Below are 20,043 nucleotides of genomic sequence, written 5' to 3'. Positions count from 1 at the left end.
CCGACGTATAACCGATTCTGTGCGTCGTATAAACGATATACTTTTACATTAAAATGAATAGGAATGATTTGGGACCACACTAAAACGCCGTATAAATGTAAACGTCGTATAAGTGATCGTCGTATAAACGATGCTCCACTGTAATAAAGATAAGGATAAGAAACGAAGAAGATAAGATAAAGATATAAACAAAGATAAGAAATATATATCTTGATATAAGTAAAGAATGTAAATAAATAAGGAATAAGGGTTGTAATGATGCAAATCAATAGATCAGTGATAATTTTAGTAAATCGATGAATAAGTGTAGTGTATATCAGAGAGCTAGCAAATCAGTTTAAATATTAACTGGTTAACTGCAAGTAACTATTAACTGATAATTTGTGGTACAGCAGTTGACGGCTACAATTGTGTTTAGTTCATTTAGAAATTTGTTTACCGATAATCTGACATCACTAATATTTAAAGAAATTTCATTAAGTTTTTTCAAATAATTCTTATTATTTTCAGACCATCATTTAATATAAATCAAATAAGCACTGAAACAAAACAGTACAAATTTACATTTCTATTTTGTCAATATTTTAAGTAACATATATCATCCATTCTATTTATGGCAACTTCCTGAAAATATTTAGGCGTCTATGAAATTCAACTCACAGATTAAACACTTGATCAATCTTGTGGATATATTTTTATTTGTTTATTTATTATTTTAAGAGTTGAATTGGATGAGTGAATCTATTTTTTAACGATAAAGCATTGAGGAACAGAGAAAACTTATAAAATTGAAAAATTCTGGGAAAGTGAATATTTTTAATTAAACATTAAATATGCAGCAAATGTTTTAAATCTTAAGTTTGCATTAAACCAAAATATTTTCTTTCTTTCGAATGTTCATAAACTCATGCAGATAACGGATGAAAAAATTCGCTTAGTTAATAATATTTATTTTTAAGATATCGGCAGCGTAATAGTACGGGGCATTTCAGTACCAGATAACAAATTTTAAAGGGTCAAGGATTATAAAATCAAACACCTTTTCCTTAGAACAAGAGCACCTGCAAATGCAAAAGAAAATTGTTACAGCTTATGGCAAAAATAAAGTAAACAAAAGTAGTATTTTTTAGTTTTTTTTTAAAAATACTTACTTACTTATAAAGAACTTTCTATAGCAGTCATCCTATGACCGACCATGTTTCATGGCAGAAAGTGTTTACTTCGTCATGACCCATTACAGTTTGCAACCCTGGTCATGAAACAATGACAAACATAGATGATTGCAACTTTAAATCTGACTCTAAAACCAATTGTCGAGAAAATTCAAGTTTTAATGAAATTAACTTGTATTTTCATTCTACAGACGATAGTAAAACCATCTACGATTAAATGAGATTCTAAATAATTATACTAATCGATGGGAGTGGGATTTCAGCTGATTAAGATATTTTAAGTAGTTAGAACCGGGATTAGACTCTGGAATAGTAAAAAATCAGCTCTCTTTCTTAATAGGAATCATCGCAGTTGAAATATCATTAATATTAATTTAGGGGTTCTCTTCCGTATCATGTAAAGTACCCAATTCTTTGCTAGTTTTTTTACCTTTTCGATTGAGTTGCGAACGTCTCCAGACGCTGTAAATGATATCACTTGCTAAGTTTTGCAATGAATTAGAAGTAAAATATTTTGTACAAGAAATTTTTTAGTTCTGATCTTACCAAATGTATTCTTTCGCTACTGTTTCGAAGTTTTCTCTTTCATTTCATGGAAAAATTCTCTTCGTCCATTGGGTAATAACAATTGTCAATGTTCAAGGTGCACAAAATAACCAGCGTCATTTTTTCAGAAATAGTGAATAAAATAGGATACAGCTATTTCAGAAAAAGTCACACAGGTTATTATCCGATGTTTTTCCACACTCAGATATCAGGAGGTTTGTTTCTTCCTGTAATTAACAAACACATACATTTTATTATTTTATAAGCACAAAGGAATATTTTTTTCCGTTGCATTAACAGATCTAATACTTTTGTACCTCTGATTTCAATTCTACAATCGCTTTCTCTCACCAGTTTTTTCTTAAATTACATTTTTAGTCTATTTTTTGTCAAAATGTACAAATTTAAAAACGTTATATATCAAGGGGTCACGCAAATGTTGCGATAAACTTCCAGAGGAGTTAGAGCACATCATCAGGATTAAAATTACATAGATACCCATGTTTGGAAATGTCCTCATACGCCGCTGAGGACACTTCTCTATTATAAACTGTTTCTTCGTGCTCTTCTGTACCGGTCATAATAGGAAGCGCCCTTAGCCGCGTATGATGAGATTCCCGGGCATAGGTTTATATGCAGTTCTAATCCTGATAATGTGTCCTAATTCTCTTAAATGTGTGGCAACATTTACGCAACCCCCTATTATATGTAATATTTTTAAACTTGTGAATTTCGGCAAAAAATGTTATTTGAAAAAGTCTAACTTTTGGATCAAAACTTATTTTCCATTTGAAACCGTCACAAATGAATTAAGCAAGATCAAGTAACAAACAACTTGTTTCCCAGTGTTATCAATACATTTTAGGAGTTGGAGAAAAAGTAGTTTTTTTTTAGTCTAAACAAAATGAATTTAAAAATGAAAAATATGATTTAAATTCAAGAAAGAAAAAAAAGAAAGGAAAGAAAAAGAAAGAAAGAAAAAGAAGAAGAAAAGCAAGAATTGCTTCTGTTGTGATATACTGCAACAAATTGTTAAATATGAATTATAACATTAAATCGATCACACTTTGAAAATCTTTTTTGAAAATTTGAATGATTATTTTGCGTCATGTCGAAAAAGAGCTTTAGATGTTTTAGTGTCAAATTAAAACTATATTTGTACTTAACACGGTAAACATTAACGTTCTTGCTTGAGGCAAGAGAAAAATGAAATTAAATAAAAATAAACGTCTCGGGTGTGATATGAATGATCCTTTCAGATTAAATGGTTATCCTTTCATTCTAAAAAATTTAATGCTTATTTTTCTTGCTAATTATCGCAGTGCCAGTAATGTAGTAATGAACAGTGTTAGTGATAACTCTTGATATATACAGGTCAGGATAACTTTTAAAATGCTGGATTGCAAATGTTATACGTGTCATAACAGTTTGTGTAATTTACCACATTCACACTTTTGACACTTATAATTACTCAAAAAAATCGGGTTAAGCTGACTTTTACAGACAAAAAAATTGAGTGTCTAATATTTTTTACAAAATTAATTTGCAAAAGCTAACCTATGATTTTTATAATTAATAGTTAGAATTAAGTAAATAATCCCAAAAAACTGTAGCGGTAAGATATGACTTGATTAAAAAACTTCAATCGCTTCAAAAAATATATAAATTGAAAATCACAGTCGAAATGTTTCAAGCACTCAAAATTAGGCACACATTTTCAAATCTTTCCAGGCGTGAATGGAAGGGAACAAAAGTGATTTGATGCATAAAACAATAACGTTGCAGACGATAAAACAGAAAATAAAGGTGAAAAACGAAACTACAAAAATCTCAGTAACTGAGAGAGCATTAAAATAAACATGAAAAAAACCTGTCTTGGCTACTAAGATTTTACAAGTTTTGTTTCTCATCTTTATTTTCCCTTTTTTGTTGGCAACTTTACATTTTATATTTCAAATAACTTTGCTTCTTTTCATTCACGTCTCACAAGTCTTGAAAATGGGCGGCAATTTTTGAGCGCTTTAAGCATGTCGACTGTTATTTCCAATCTGTATATTTTTTAAACGAATGACGTTTTTTAATCAAATAATAATCAAAAGAATAATTATGTTATTACATGTATAAACTTTTAAATATTCATAACAAAGGCGATTGTCTCTTGTTATTTACAAAAGAGCTTATTGCAATACATACTAATACTTCCTAATTTTTCAATTAAAAAAAAAATACTATATTTCATAAATAGTCAATTTTAAGACAACAAAGGTAAAAAAAGAATACGTATACAGACAGGTGTTTCCGCACGGATTAAACTCTGAATGAAATATTTATCGAAAGATTGTGATAGCAATTTATAACTTTGACGAAGCCTCATTTAGTATTCGCATAATTATATTTCCAGGTGGCCTAAATTTGGAATCACTGTGCACTTACTTTCCTTCATTTCCTCCTTAGCCTGATTTTAATGCCTTTCTGACTTCCTGTTATCTGATTCCTTCAGAGTGCCCCTTTTTTTTTATCCCTTCACTTTCCTTTATTTTGTTTCAAGTTAATGAAATAAAAGGGTTCTAAAATAAAATGGACAAAATACATAAAATTGCATAGTTAATACCAATTCCTATCTTGATGATATTTTGCCCAGGCAAGATTCTGGTATCGACAAAATACATAAAATTGTATGGCTAATAGTTAATACCGATTCGCATCCTGATGATATTTTGCCGAGGCAGGATTCTGCTCAGAGAGATTTAGCCCGGAAAGACAATAGGATTGTGGAAGTTTTTAAGAACTTGATTACTTGTAACCACGATTATAAATAATCCTCATTGATTACAATTGTAATTATGATTCTTTATTGTTGGAATACCAGGAAATGATTTCGCTAATTCTATAGAAGAATCTACTCAGGCCTTTTCTTCGAACAGGCCTTTTCTTCGAACAGGCCTTTTCTTCGATCTGATTTAATGGAGACAACAACGGACAGTTGACAGACTTAATAAGATACAGTAATCAATAATGAATTGCATGAAGTCAAATCGTTAATTAATCAATATAAAATAAATAGTTTCAGAAAAATTGAAGTATTAATAACTGGATTACGTATTGGAGCTGCATAACTCTTTTGACTGGGCGAACTATGCCAGACTGCACCAATTGCAGATACCTCAGCGCCTTAATTTGTAACTCAAAGAGAGCGGTTTTTTCCTATTTTACTCTCTTTACTTGGTGACACTTTACTTCGGAATCTAATCAACAATATTAAAGATAATAAATACTTCTCCTTAACTTTCATCGTATTTTTATATGGACCAAGTGCTCGGTGCGATATAGCTTTTTTAGTAATTATGATTAAGCAAGTGGTCATGATTAAAATGAATTTTGAAACAATTTTAATCAGATCAATTGATTGTCATTGCGATGTCTAAGTTGTGCATTTAATAAAAAATGCGTGTATTTAATAACTATACACCCTTTAACGTCGAAATAAATGATTTCTGAAAAGAATCTTTGCATTTAAATTATAACGACAAATAATCAATCTAATTGAACGGCTTATTGTGGGATATTGATTATATTGAAAGGAATTTTTTTTTTTCTCAAACAAATTTTCTTATCCTGCGTAAGACAGCAACACATTAAAATGAAAAGCTGTAATAATAGTTCAATTGTTTGTTGCGAGATGGTGCTTTGTGTTTTGCAAATTTAAAAGCCACATCAAATTGGCCACAACTACAACCAACGTATTAAAATTCTTCAAAATTTCTCTTCTCTTCTTAATAATTCAATGAGTCCTACAAGTAGCGAAATCGAGTTGACAGTTGAAGATAAAGACGAAATTATCTTGAACTTGTGGAAATTGCCAAAGATAACAAGACAATGATAGTAATCGTGGTAAATCAATTAGTCCTCGATACTTCAAGTACATCAATGCTAGATTTACACTAATTTTCATGATTCTCAACCAAGAAGATTCTATGAACAATTTTTTAAATAATGTACTTGTTTCAACACAACACATTAGAACAAGCTTGTTACTTACGGTCATTTTTTCTTCCTCTATTTTTTAGTACATTTTACTACAAATTTTTTTCATAGCTTATCACTACTTCTCAATAAGCTATTTAATTTATGGGTCACCTATCATTCATTACATGATTCTGGTTACTATCATATAGTGATCACGATTACTTGTAATTACATTTACAATAATAATCATTGTATCTTGAATAAAAGTTGTATCTTGAATAAAATTCTCTTCAGCTTTGACCACTTGTTATTTCCCAGGAATGATTGTTGCTTTAGAAGAGGAACTTTTGACACCCTGCACAAATTTCAGCACATTTATCAGTATTATCCCTCTCCCGTATCTTTGCCATTATGAGGAGGAAATTAATGAATTAGCTTTTGGCTGTAGCATTTTTATAAAATGGGTGTATCAGTTTTTAGCAGACAGGACAGCAGGAGAAATCGATCACCATTTTTATCAAGAGAGCTTCTAAAGCAAGCCGTAAAAGAATTAAATTCAGAGATTTCCAATTTCATAAAGTTTATGACTTTTATATTTTCCATACCCATTTCAGAATCAATTTGTGAATCGTGGGGATCCACGATTCACAGAATTGTTTCTGAAGGACCAAATTCTTTCGATGGAGATGAAGAAGTTGTTTGAACAATAGTGTTTGCAAATGGTGCACCATCTGGGCACTTGTCCCTTCGAAAGATTTTAAGGCAGCCCTTTTTTTAATGTTCGGACCTTCATATCATAGGCATTTTATTAGTAATTCATAATCATCATCCTCATTAGGAAAATTTTGTACCTCAAAATTGATTGAAAAAGTAACAAATCAAGAATGTCTGCCTTGGTTTAAATAATAATGTAGTGTGATCTGTGTATGATCCCGTTCTTTAATAAATGAAAATATAGTTTTTTAGCATAAAGTTGACTTTTTTTAGTTGTGAAATGCTTGCAGAACATTTGAAAATATTCTGTTTATGGGTATATATATATATTCGACAAAATAAATAAAATTGTATGGTTAATAGTTAATACCGATTCCTATCCTGATGATATTTTGCCCAGGCAAGATTCTGGTATCGACAAAATAAATAAAATTGTATGGTTAATAGTTAATACCGATTCGCATCCTGATGATATTTTGCCCAGGCAAGATTCTGGTATCGACAAAATAAATAAAATTGTATGGTTAATAGTTAATACCGATTCCTATCCTGATGATATTTTGCCCAGGCANCCCAAGCATGCTTGGTACTCATTTATCGACCCACTGAAGGGATGAAAGGCTGAGTCAACCTTGCCCGGCCCGAGGATCGATCCAGGGACCTGTGGCACGACAGCGCGAAGCGCTACCGCTCAGTCACCGGGCGTCATATATATATTTACCCCCTTCATATCAGTAAAAGCATGTCATGTGTGACTAATTTGAACTTCTTTTCAATTAAGTCAGAATAAAACTAAACCAACATTTCTCATGTATTATATTATTTTAGTTTTATTTTACTTCGTTTGACTCCTTTGAAATGCTTCTAGTTCTTTTTTTTAATAACTTGTAAAAGAAAAAAGATTTTTTTTACAAGAAGAAAACATTAGGGGGCCTCCATCCTCGCCATCTTGGATGCTAAGTTAAATTTTTAATTTGTGTTTCGTACTAATGATGAGTACTATTAGACTGCACATCACTTTTCAAAAGCGTTAAAATATAAAAGGGTCGTTTCAATAGATCAGGAGAAATAGCGCTTGATCTTCAATGAATTTTTTCTCAAAGCTTTAGAGCAATAAAATGATGCGATCTGTGGTTTTGAGTAAGAATTTTCAAACTACACGTTTCTCAGTTATTAGACTTTTTAAAGCCTAATCTTATTGCAGCTAAAATTGATGAACAATGATTTCGATGACGCTTAAAATTTCCTTTAAAGTCAATTGGATAAAAATAGAGATACTTATCAAAAATCTAAAAACTAATAACTGTTAATTGTTAAAATATCTTTAAAAAATGGATGATTGCAGAATTGTATGGGCATAATTTTGTGAGAAAAATTAATAGAATATCTGTTAATATAGTGCCATATAGAGTAAATATCCATCCTCAGTTAATTTGTGAAAATTGAATGAAAAGGACTTAAAGCATATTTAGAATTTAATCCCCCTCGTCTCCACCCCTTCGACAGTTGAGTTCGGTCGGGAGATGAAGGGTGAAAATTAGTAATTTTCAACCATGATTCTGAGATTTTAATATTTTATGATCGACGTTGAACCCAATTCTGAATTTACGACCATCCATGTTCAACTCCTTCCAATTTTGAACTCAACTCAGATCAAGCAATGGAACAAAATAACCTTCGTGGAGAACTTTTTGATGGAACTAAACTGCATTTGCCATGAGAATCACGAAAACCTCCAACGATTGGCAAAGCGGTTCTAACCCATGAACTGTCTATGAGGATATTTGCCATGATTGTCACAGCAGTTACTTTGCACGGCATGTATCATGCATTAATCGACGTGTCGATAAAAATTTCGTTCTCCGGGTTTTAGTTCACGACATGAGTCAGTACATGCCCTCGCAGTATGATTATTTCTATGAGCTTCATTTCACTCGTTTGCGCGTCGAAATTCAAAAACTTTTAAAGCTGATGCAGCGTAGCTGCGCTGAAACTCTAAAATTCGAATAACGAAGGCAGATTAGTTAAGATATCAATATTATTTTCTATACTTGAAAAGAACTTAACAAAAACTGTCGCTATCAATATTAGGCAGAGAAAGTTTATGTTCCCTGTAGAACTGAGATTTCACAATTTAGATTAAGTGAATTTCCAAAAGAATAACCGATAAGAGAATAAAACTCCACCTATTTGAAATCGGAGTCCATCAGGATAATACATAATCAGGATCCATACAGTTAAAAGTAATTTCAAAAATCCGGCATGAAGGAAATCATTTTATTAGATACAAAGTTATTCATGAAATAGTCAATATTTCGTACACTTCATTACTATGGCAACTCTGCTATAGTTGTCTCAACGCGCTCATCAGAGCAGAGAAAAGCAGTTAAAATATTAGACAAACAAAGTAATTTTAAAAGAAACCACATTTCTGAATTTTGTGATGAAATAATTTGTGTTATAATAGTTAAACACGATTACTTTGAAAGCATTTTTTAGATTGATAAATTGAGTGTACCTAAGAAGAAAAAAAAAAGTTGATAGAGAAAAATTCCCAAGAATTAGACCAAGGACTCTAAATATAGCTGAGGTAGGTTTCACAATTCCAGACACGTCCAAAACTAAATAAGTTAAAACTGCTGCCCAGTGTAATTAAGATATTTTCAGCTAGAGCTAGAAAGCCGTCTTAGTTAAGTGTGCAAATAAGTAAACGGACCACCCTGAATAACTTTTGATCTAATGATCGGATCTTCCCGTTCTAGCACTCGAACTAAATGGTTCAAGAGCGTGACCTTAAATTTGATAATTAATTAATGCTGACCCTATTTGAAGGATCGAATCATTCATGAAAAACATAATTTCTCTCAATAAACATACCCTTTTTTCCCGACTGATTCGGAATTTTTGACCTCCAAAAGGGAAGGGGTAGAAGCAATCTCGGAAATAGGGTCAGAATAGTTCAGTTAGAGCGACCCCTCGTGTTAATTTGAATTTTTTTTTCTGCATATTCCACCCTATCTTGAAAACTTTTTCAGTGAAATGAAAAATTTTTGCACACAAAAAATTCGTTTATACAAAGATTCCAAGCAAAAAATAACTTTTAGTAAGTATTTATTATTATTTCATTGAATAAAAGTGGAAAAAATTTCGAAATGTAAGGTATGGAACTTTTTACATTATTATGAAGAACGTAATTTTACACAGCAAAATACCAAATTTGAGTGAAATCGGTCGCATAGTTCCTGAAAATAAAATTTTTAAAATACGTCTTTTTACGAATTACATTTCTCCGGAACGAATCGACCCCTATCACTTCCATTTTAAATGTTGCCTCATTAAATAACATTCTTTAAAATGATTGAAAAGGTTTTCAACTATTACTCAATAAAATAATAAAAATTTACTATATATTGTTTTTTGCGTGAAATTATCTTGCAAGGAATTATGCGCAAGGAATTATGTTCATACAGAGAAAGTACGTTTTTGTGTTTGATTTTGTTACTTAAAGTATCGTCTGCCATCCATTCATTACCCTATTTAAGGTCACCCCATGGAACCATTACGATTGAGTTCTAGAATGTGAAGATCCGTTCATTAAATCGAAATTTATGGAGGGTGGTCCTTTTTTTTTCTTTTTGCGCTCTGTACATCCATCTAAAATGAATGCGACTCAACTTTTCTTTTATTTGAAAGTAATTCAACAAAAATAGTAAACCATGAGTGATTATTCGTAAACATACATCGATCTTTTTACTCCCGTTTTAAGAAAAATACGAGGCGAAAGTAAAAATCGTCAAGCTCTAGCGATTTGTGTACTCCCCCGCCCCCCCTCTTGCTATTGCTATACACCTGACTTAGATTAAACCTCAGTGAAGCGAAATATTACTTTCTCCAGAAAGTTCACCTCGTTTTTCTTTCTTTTTGTTGTGTTTTTTTTTAAAACCTTACTGCAGCTCTTATTTTTCTTCATCTTTGAGGGAGGGGAAAATGGGGACTTTTTTTTCTTCTCTTTTCCACAAGTATATTTGAGTATATGATATAGCAAACCGCGGTTTCATCAGAGAAATAACACAGCGAAAATTGAGGCTCCAGAGTCAATGGTGCATTGCTATACATTAGACATAGACTTTTATTTTCTTATGGCTCTGTCAAGCTTTGCTTAAAAAATATAGGAGAAAGAAAAACATGTAGAAATTCTTTATAGCATATCTGAAACGAAAAGAAAAAAAGGAAATTAAGGATAATTCTTGGAAATAGCAACGGACTCCGGACCAATATTTTTACAGAAGTTTTTTTTAAAAAAATGGTTCTTAGGAATTTTTTTTTTTTAAGGTATTGATTTTACTTTATAAAAAACAGACATGACAGTTAATGATGAGGAATGACGGAAAAAACATGGTTATAAGATGTTAAAAAAGACGAAATAGAATACGACTACCAGCAGAGTTTTAAGTTATGGAGAATCGCAGAAAACCTTCATATAGCCAACATTTAAATGAAAATAGTATTTCTGTAAAATAAACTATATTCTTACGTTTTAATTTAAACACCACCAACAGTGTTTATTTTTGCGTGTAAAACGTCACTCTTTTTTTTCTTCCGTCTACTTTCTGTCTTAATACATTTAAGATTTTTAAATAATGGCTCCTAAATTATTGAATTAATTACTATTCGTGTTTCCTGTTTTATTAATTATTCCTAATTTAAGTTAAATAAAAAAAAACACAGGGAATATATATTGTCAGGGATAATAAATATTTAGCCTGCAAATACCAAAATATTTCTTTCTTTTTTTGTAACGTAACGTCCATTTCGCCATGTGGAGAAAAAAATATTTATTGCGCTCGATGTTCATTTAGAAAATATATAATACGTAGGGAATAGAAACTTACATCATATAGGATAATAAAATTTAAAATCTCTCTCTCTCTCTCTTTCTTTTTTTCTTTTCTTTCAAATCTGACTAGAAAGTATTCGCTGTGTCTAATTATACATTAATTAGTTCATTTACTTATAGCAAAAGTTTTAGTTAATGCAATTATGGGAAGACGATTTTTTCTGTTATACCATATAATTTCAGACATTGATTCAAGTTTGTTTGTTTTTCCCAACATTTTGCATAGCATTTTTATATTTCACAGATTTTTCAACATTTTAAAATGAGACAAAAGTGTCTCTTTTTCTTCTCTTTTCACTTTTAAAGTGGATATTCTTATTATTAAAGTCGAAAATATTATTGAAATTCTGAGAATTGTGTGAGTAAAGTATTTCGGAGCCCCCTCCCTCCTTTTAAAGTTGCTTTTTACAATATCACTAGGAGAAAAAAAAAACTCGCACATTTTTAAGGGCCGTCCCTGCGTTTTTAGGGGGCAAACATTTTACATTTTATTACTTTAGTCAATGGGAATTAAAATAAACCAAATTTTTCCTATAGAAAACAAAGTTAATGTTTAGCCGCAATTAATGAATCAATTTAATTAAATTAATTAATGAAATAAAATAATGTTGGTAATTTAAACCCTAATATCATGTGAAGTTGTTGCAATCTTAATAGAGTGTTAAATTAAACCATATTTCAGTTAAAGTTAAACCGGTATATCCCGTAATCAAGTTTAAACAGCTCTATAATATTCAACGTATTGAAGTTGCAACACATTTGAATGATATCATGCACATATATGGATACACATTCTGATATCATAAATATGCTTGTTTATAGTAAACGTGTTAAAATGTGTCAGATTTTTTTCCCGTATTGAAATTTAAGTTGAGATTTTTAGCTTTAAAAATGGTTATTCTTATTATTACATATATCCTGAAGTGAGATTTAAACATTTCTTAAAAATAAATTCTGATTGAAATTATTTTAGGATTTTATGGGTACTTTTTCGCAAACACATATTCTATTGAAACGCAAGACGTTTAGGTGAGAGCACAAAACCTGATGTGAGGTCTCATGTTTGAAGTCAGCTAAACAACCGTTTAAGAAAGTTTTGTAATTTTTGAGGGAGATCTACTGGTTAAGTTAGTGTGGAGGGTGGAGAAATAACTTATTAAACATTTTGGGAAATAAATTTATTGCTCCCCGCAATGTATTTGCAATTTTTGTGGCACAAATCTTAATACCAAACTGGATAATGTCATTAAAGGGAAAATATTATCTTCTCTGTCCGAATCAGTACAGTACTTATAGTTTCGAAAAAACTCAAAATTTAATATTTTCAGATACTGCCCCAAATTCACGAATTAATTATTTTCTGTAGAATTAAATGTATTTTTTTAAATATTAAGTTTTGTTGTTGTTCGATTGCCTACCTGCCATGACAGCAAGCTTGCTGGGGAAACCAAGCAAATTTAAGGCAGAAGATGCGTTTCTAGTTTTTCAGTGGCACAACGGTCAAGAATATGATTTTAGCCACACGCACGTCAGAACCCGTTTTATAGGGTGGACCCATGCATACATCCACAGGACATAGTTTTGACCTGCACCAGAGTACGATCCATCTCTAATGCTGTACCCCCAGAGTTACTGATTTGTTATGGGAACTTGGAGGACTTTGTGACCCCTACAGATTTATCGTACAACAGTCACCACGGGGTTTCTTCGGGCAGTTCTCACGAATACGAGTACAACGTTCTACTGACCAGGTTATCCCGGCCCTATTAAGTTTTATTAATCCCATAAGATATAAATGAGTAAGTTTTTTATATTTTTTATATAAAATATTACTGTTGGAGGCTTGCTTAATTATTTATGTAATGACATTTTTCCCACATCAACTTTAAAATTGAGCGTCAAAAAAATTACTTAAGCATATTTTTTATTTACTGAAATAAATTTTCTCTGTTTTCTTAAGTTAACAATAAATGAGACATAAAAATTAAATTCTTTTCCCTCTCACTTTCCTTATCTCTTGTCACTTTTGAAATAAAAAATGCATGTTTAAATATAACTGCTGAGGAATTGTTACGTGGTGTTTCGTATGCATCAACTTTTATATGTATTTTTAGAATCCATTAAAAATGTCAGAATCCATAAATGTTTTTTTTTAAAACAAAAAGGGGTGAGGGCATTAGGGGTTAAATATTTAGTGAAACTCAACAAAAACGTTTCCAAACTTTAAGCAGTCATTTAATGAGGTCAATAAGAGAAAAGGAGAGATAAACTTAATTTAAAAACACAGTTCAGTTAAGGAATAAGTTTGAAGATGTTTGCTAACCAAAAGTGAACACAGTTCAATCTTATTAAACACATAAACTAATTTCGGATGATTTTAATCCATCTTTTGCTCATCCACGATTTTTACAATTACTAAAATTGCATAAACCTATACCAAACCAAAATATGTTGTTTTGGTAAATTTTTTTATTTAAAAAAAAAATATTTCGAATAAAATAATGCTGATATTAAATTAAGTTGCCTTTTTTCAGAAAGATTCTTCTTGGTGTTGTATATTTGAAATGATTTAGAATAACCAAGAATGGCTTTCTTAAAGACTCAAAATAAAAAAATATTATTCCTAGAAAAAAAAGCTTGAAAGAGTTGAACTAATTGTAAATGGCATTAACTTATTAACCTTAGATTTTATTTACCTGACAGAATGTTGAAAGTAGAAGTAAATTTACAGTAATATAGTATCAAAAATGAAGTAAATAACAATTATCGGTGAGTTTTTAAATCTGGACGCAGCTCAAAATGCGTGTTAACGAAAAATGGACTCAACTCTAAATGCATGTTCACTAAAATGGACACAGGAAGAAGAAAAAAAGCGTCTTTTTAGTTTTCAACTCAAACTTGACATTTAAACGAGGAATTACATGCTTATCTAAACCCTGAGTATTATCCTTAAGAGACAAAATACCGAACTTCGTGGTCGGGATGGCTGTGACAGATGTAACTTTTGAGGTGATTTGTCCGTATTAAACGATTAAGTAAAATTCAAAACTCTAAATTCGTACAACGCAAATTTACAACCACTATACAAATTTATAATACTAGTGGAAACATTGCAAAGAAGAAAAAAATAAGAAGAAAAACTGTGGACATTTAAAACCTATTTTTTTAAAAAAAAATCTAATTTAATGAAATATAGCAAGTGATTCCATGCAAGAGACGATATCACATATATGAATTTATTTAGATTCATTAGTCTATTAATGAACGAACAATACCTTTCAAAGAAGTTTGAAAAACGAAATCAACTGTAATATTAATTTTTTTAACAGCATTTTGAGCTGTGTCAATTTTCGAAAAGAGGTACTATTTCAAGCTGTGCGTCCATTTTTGTGAATACACATTTCCAGGTGTGTCTATTTTATTTTCCTAAACATATATTTCGAGTTGTGTCCGGATTTAAAAACTTAACAGTCTAAAATGAGAGTCATGCAATCTAATCACCATACTTACCATGCAGAAACGTTTTAAACACGGTATTTTTAAGTTCTGTAAGCATTATTAATGTTTATACGATAATTTCCTCATATATAGGAACTCTAGCCTTACACAAAGAAATTATATTATATTGTTGCAACATCCCATTTTTAATAAGTATAAAAACAGTGGTTCATCAGAAGTCTCCAATACGTTTCGATAAAATTGAAAAATATTGGCTATGAATGTTTACGCAAATACGATTCATATTCAATATTCTTCGATGAATGAATTGACAAAGAATTTTCTCACTCAAAACAATTTTCGCATTCAAAACAATGAATTCTATTCCATTAAATAGATCCACGAAGGATAGTTTTTGCGTGTTTAGAAACTACTTTTACTTGTGGGAAGACGAAGCAATAATTTTTAATACTTCGTTCCCATCATTTATAAAAATGGCAACAAAAAAAAGCTATGCAACGAAATTTTAAACTTATTTTAAAGCGGGTTAAAATTTAAACTTAAAGAGATTTTATCCAATAACTTCGACAAAGTTTTTTTGCAAATGGGGAAATGACATAAATAATATGATACTCAGATATCGTTTTAACTTTAGAATATCACGTGGAAAAAATTAATGAAAAACTTTAAATATAAAACATTCTGTTAAAACTGGTTTATCTTTTTAAATATATTTGGAAAAGCTAATTTTATAATAAAATTTCGGTACATATTCTGATTTTAAGTAGCGTAACTACGGGGCAATGTTTTTACTGTGTAGCATAATAATTAAGGACAATTCTACTTTATTTACTGTACATGAAATGTACCACAGCTCAGACTGTACTCTTACGGGCAGTGGTTGGCAACTATTCAGCCGGGCGATGCCCGTATTCTTACTGGAAATTTTTTTACAGTGAAGAATCTAAAAAATTGGAATTAGAAAAAAAAGAAAGGCAGATTCATATTTAAAAAATATAAAGTGAATGCATTAGGTAAATAAAATCAGTTTATTGAGAATTGGTACAAATTAAGTAAAATTTCCAAAAGAAATAGACAATTGAGGAACCAAAAAGAAATCTGACAGAAACTGATGATTTTACTCAAGAAGTAGCATAGTAAATTGTTGTTTATTGGATATTTTGTATGTACATCTTAGATTTAAAATATTTGTGCTTGAAGTTTAAGGCATTATATTTTTAACAACTTTTTCTGGTATTTTTTTTATTTATTTTATTTTAAATCTTAAAAAGTTGTCACTGCATAGCTCAGATAATACATCAGAATATATAATGTGCTATTTAGTTTAGTGCATTTTAAGAAGAGATTAAATTAGTACTAACAATAATAATAAAAAAAACTTACCTTGTAAAATTTTTATGCATATACAAGTGAAGATTTTTTAATCAGCTGCGAAATTAAATGATTAGTTTTAGAATTGAATCAAGAAAACTTTTACTTACATCCAAAGAAAAACAGGACAAGAATGTAAACAAACTTTGAATTCCTTCTGTTAGCAACTAAATCCGCAACAAGACAACTTTTTATCTCCTCCCCACCCCCCTTCTCTTTATTCATGCACACATTCATTGAAACCGGCACCATAACCAGTTGGTCGTCTTACTTTGCCATTTCTATCGACGTACCTCAAGCGAAAAAATAGTGAGATTTTTTTTTAAAACCAGTTTTTCTACCATATGGACTTTCTACACTGTTTGTAAACATAAGTTTGCACATTTGTAAATATTGACCAAAAAGGAAACCCTCGTACCCTATTACTACTATTGCACATTTATCTACTATCATATTTTACTAAATTTATGAAAAAATAATGACGGGCATATTATAAAGATATAGGTTAAAGATAATAAATTTCATACAATTAGCGATTAATGACAGCAAATAAGATCATTGTGCTTTTTTTTTAAAAAAAATTCCAAATAAGAAAGTAGCCTAAAAGTCCATTTTTTAAACTAAAAATATAGATTTTGTTCGAGGTGAAAGCAAGAAGAAACGTGGGGACAGCTGCCAATAAAAAAAAATTGAAAAAAAAAAAATTTCTTAAAAGAATTTAAAATTACAATCCCGTGATTCTGATAATCTTTTAATTGTATTAAGGAAAAAAAAAACCATTTTTTTTGAAAATTTTTTTATACTCTGTAATTATTTTTTTAATAATACCTTTTTTAGGCAATTTCACAACTTTTATTAATTAATTTGAATATTTGCACATTTTCAACACACAACATCAAAATATAACAGTATCTTAAAAATAACAGGAGAATGAGCACCTATTGACAGTAAAACTAACTAACTAACAGTAAAATATCATTTTACTCGGTTAAACTTACCTTTTAATATTTAAAGCATTAAAAATTATATGCTATCATAAAACAGCAGAATTTCGTGTGTTTTATTTATCATAACATTTCCTTTAGTTTTTATTAACAGAAAACTTTATACTTTTATTTAGTTTGCAAAACCAAAATTCTGACCAACACGTTTTCATTACCATTAAATACATATATTATCTGCTTATACTTTAAAGCAATTTATTTTCAAATATTAGAAGAGAAAAAAGTGTATATCGAAGCAAATCATTTCTTAACTTAGTTGGTTAATACATGTTGTTAACAATAATATAAATATTATAACCAATAAAACAACACATCACTTGTTGACAAGCTTATAAAAATAACAAATAAAACACGGTTTACGTTAGAAAAAATAATTAGTAAATTATTACGAGTCGTATTGTACACGTAGATGACGAAAATTACAATCTCCCAATGTATTAGCAATCGAAAGACAATGGCGATAAATACTGGAAAGGAAAAGCATACAGCTTTACTTCTAGTTATTATTTTTTGTTTGTTTAAAAAATAGTTACAATTTTTTAGATTTATTTCTTCATCTAAAAAAGATTATTACAAATAAAAAAAATTTTTTGCGTTTTTAAAAATAAAAAAAATCCTATACAGAAATATTTATAGAAATTGCAATATAAAGAAAACAATAATTTGATAATTAGAATGAACCAGATTTCTATTATTTCAATCAAAGAAATTTTCTTAAAAAAATTAAATAAAGGAACTGTCTCAAAACTATGGTCTTATTCTTGGCGAAGTCTTATTATTCGACAATGGTAAAAATATATATATTTTTTTTTTCAAAATCTATTCTTTCACTTTAGATTCTGATTAAAATGTCTTTAATTAGAAATGAAATAAAATTTATCAAATATTCGAGAACTTAATCATGAAAAATAAGCCGTAAGAAACTAAAATAATTGGCTTTTAAAAACAAAAAACAGTAAAGTTATTTTAATTTTGTTGAAATAAATAAATAAAAAATATTATATAGTAAGAAAAACATCATTAAAAATATTTTTAAAATTATTCAATTTCCTGTTTAATGGCTGCTATGTTTCACGAGAAGTAAAATAAAAAGATTATAAAGAAATAAAATAATGCTGCAATCTCATTCCCGTAGGCAAAGTACATTTTTTAGCAATGAACTGCCTCAAGAATACGAGAGACGCCATTAAAATCTTCTAAGTTTCCAACAAGTGCAATTTCTCAGCCAAGATGGAGCCTCCCCCTCTCCGCTTACCTGTGAATTCCCAGATTTAAGAAAAGCCCCGCAGACATTTCGGGGGGCGGACAAGAGAGAAAAAGGGGAGGCCGCATGCCGATACTCAATTCACTCACCTGTACGGCAACAACACCATCAAAAATAAAAAAGGAAATTCCTTTCCCCACCCCTCGACACACACGCACACACTTTTCCTCCTCCGTGATTTGATGACCTTCGCTATCTCGGTGGGACGGTCCCGTAGCCGTGGCAACGGCGGAACACTACCATTCTGTCATTCATCGGAGGGGTGTTGGGTATCTTACCTGTTGGAATCTTCTCCACAGGATTCCCAGCCACGTCACTTCGCCAAATCCAACCGCGCGCGCTCTTGCATACTTGAAACGTATTCCTTAAGTTCTTTGACATCGCGCTCCACAAAGTGAAGAAAAAAAGCAAAATTATTTTTTTACTTCATCTTCCATTTTGTTATTCCACAAAAAAAGAAAGCGTTAACTCCTCGTCAGAAGATGAGTTGATTCCAAGTTGCGGTTGCTGTGGTCCGAGGATTTGACCATTCCGCCATTTTTTTATTCTCGGACAGGCGCTGTGTCCGGCCGTGGTGTGGTGAGAAAAATCTGAAAGTGTTTTGGTAGCGGCAGTGTAGGATAAGGCAGGCGAGTGCTAAACAGGGTAGACTGGTTCCAGCAGCGAGAAGGTTACCTATGGAATCAGAACAGACAGGTTTTTCGGGTTCGCCGCCGTCCGGTGTAGCAGGTGTAGCCGCTGTTTCACCAAGCGACGATGGGACTAACGGGGAACCGGAGCTATCATCGACCCCCAATGTCGAAAACAGGTAAGTCTATCCCTTACATTTATTTATTTTTCATTTTTGGATATACCAGTTATGAGATATTTGTTGTGCATGGGGGGTGCCGGGGCGATCCTTAGACGAGGGGGTGCTGCAAATTCCAGTGCATTGGCGCGAAACGGACAAGTTCCAAAAAGTGTCATCATTCCAAACTTGTTTTTTTTTTTAGTCATGCATGATGATTTAAACTGGATGTAACGTAATCAAATAAGCATGATTTCACTATTTCTTTATTCTACTTAATTTATTTATTTTGCTGCATATCAAAATAGTGTGAAACCATCTTATCCTTCATTGTTTCTGTTTTATTTGCAAACAAATGATCAGACAGTTTTTTTTAATTTTTTTTTTACGGAATATGATCGTTGCTATCATTTGATTTATTGATAGATATCGTATCTCAGTGAAAGTTCTCCCGAAAACTTATTTTTATTTCACTATCACGAATCTTGATCTTAGTTTGTTATGCTGTGATATTCATCAGTTAGTAGGCAGAATTATTAAGTCTTGTGACAACAAACTGAAAAATGAATCAGCTTCCTCCTACTCATTTATCATTGTAATTATCAGTTAGCAAGTTGTTGATTTTAAATAATTTTTACTTTAAAGTCTGCAGACTATGATGATCTCATAAATTATCTGTGATGTTTTATCGCTTTTTCTTGTGTATTTCGTTTTATGCTTAATCATGTATCAACAATGTTTAAAATGCATACACTTCTCATTTTTTGTAATTCTAATGTATATTACTTTTGCTTACATTTAGAAACAATTGTTTAAGGTAAAATCTTTTCCACATAGATAAGTTTTGGGATAGATATGTTTCA

General features: G+C 30.7%; 1 protein-coding gene and 1 long non-coding RNA gene across 14 annotated transcripts in view; one reads left to right on the top strand and one right to left on the bottom strand.

Annotated features, from left to right (window-relative positions):
- Positions 1-10,060: 10,060 nt before the first annotated feature.
- Positions 10,061-16,734, bottom strand: LOC139425411 (uncharacterized). Its single transcript, XR_011636667.1, has 2 exons — positions 16,236-16,734; positions 10,061-10,607 (listed from the first exon to the last, which is right to left on the bottom strand). It is a non-coding gene; the product is annotated as an uncharacterized lncRNA (long non-coding RNA).
- Positions 15,345-20,043, top strand: part of LOC107441179 (protein grainyhead) — a 72,916-nt gene continuing 68,217 nt past the window's right edge. For all 13 annotated transcript variants that reach the window (XM_071180243.1, XM_043041924.2, XM_043041928.2 and 10 more), the window contains exon 1: positions 15,345-19,201. In XM_071180243.1, the coding sequence (XP_071036344.1) occupies positions 19,071-19,201 (131 nt within the window). In that variant the 5' untranslated portion in view covers positions 15,345-19,070. The remainder of the gene's footprint in view (positions 19,202-20,043) is intronic.

The sequence above is a fragment of the Parasteatoda tepidariorum genome, chromosome 4, assembly GCF_043381705.1.
Source record: "Parasteatoda tepidariorum isolate YZ-2023 chromosome 4, CAS_Ptep_4.0, whole genome shotgun sequence".
Classification (NCBI taxonomy): Eukaryota; Metazoa; Arthropoda; class Arachnida; order Araneae; family Theridiidae; genus Parasteatoda; species Parasteatoda tepidariorum.
The sequence above is the reverse complement of the archived record's forward strand: the minus strand, read 5'-3'. Positions and strand labels throughout refer to the sequence as shown.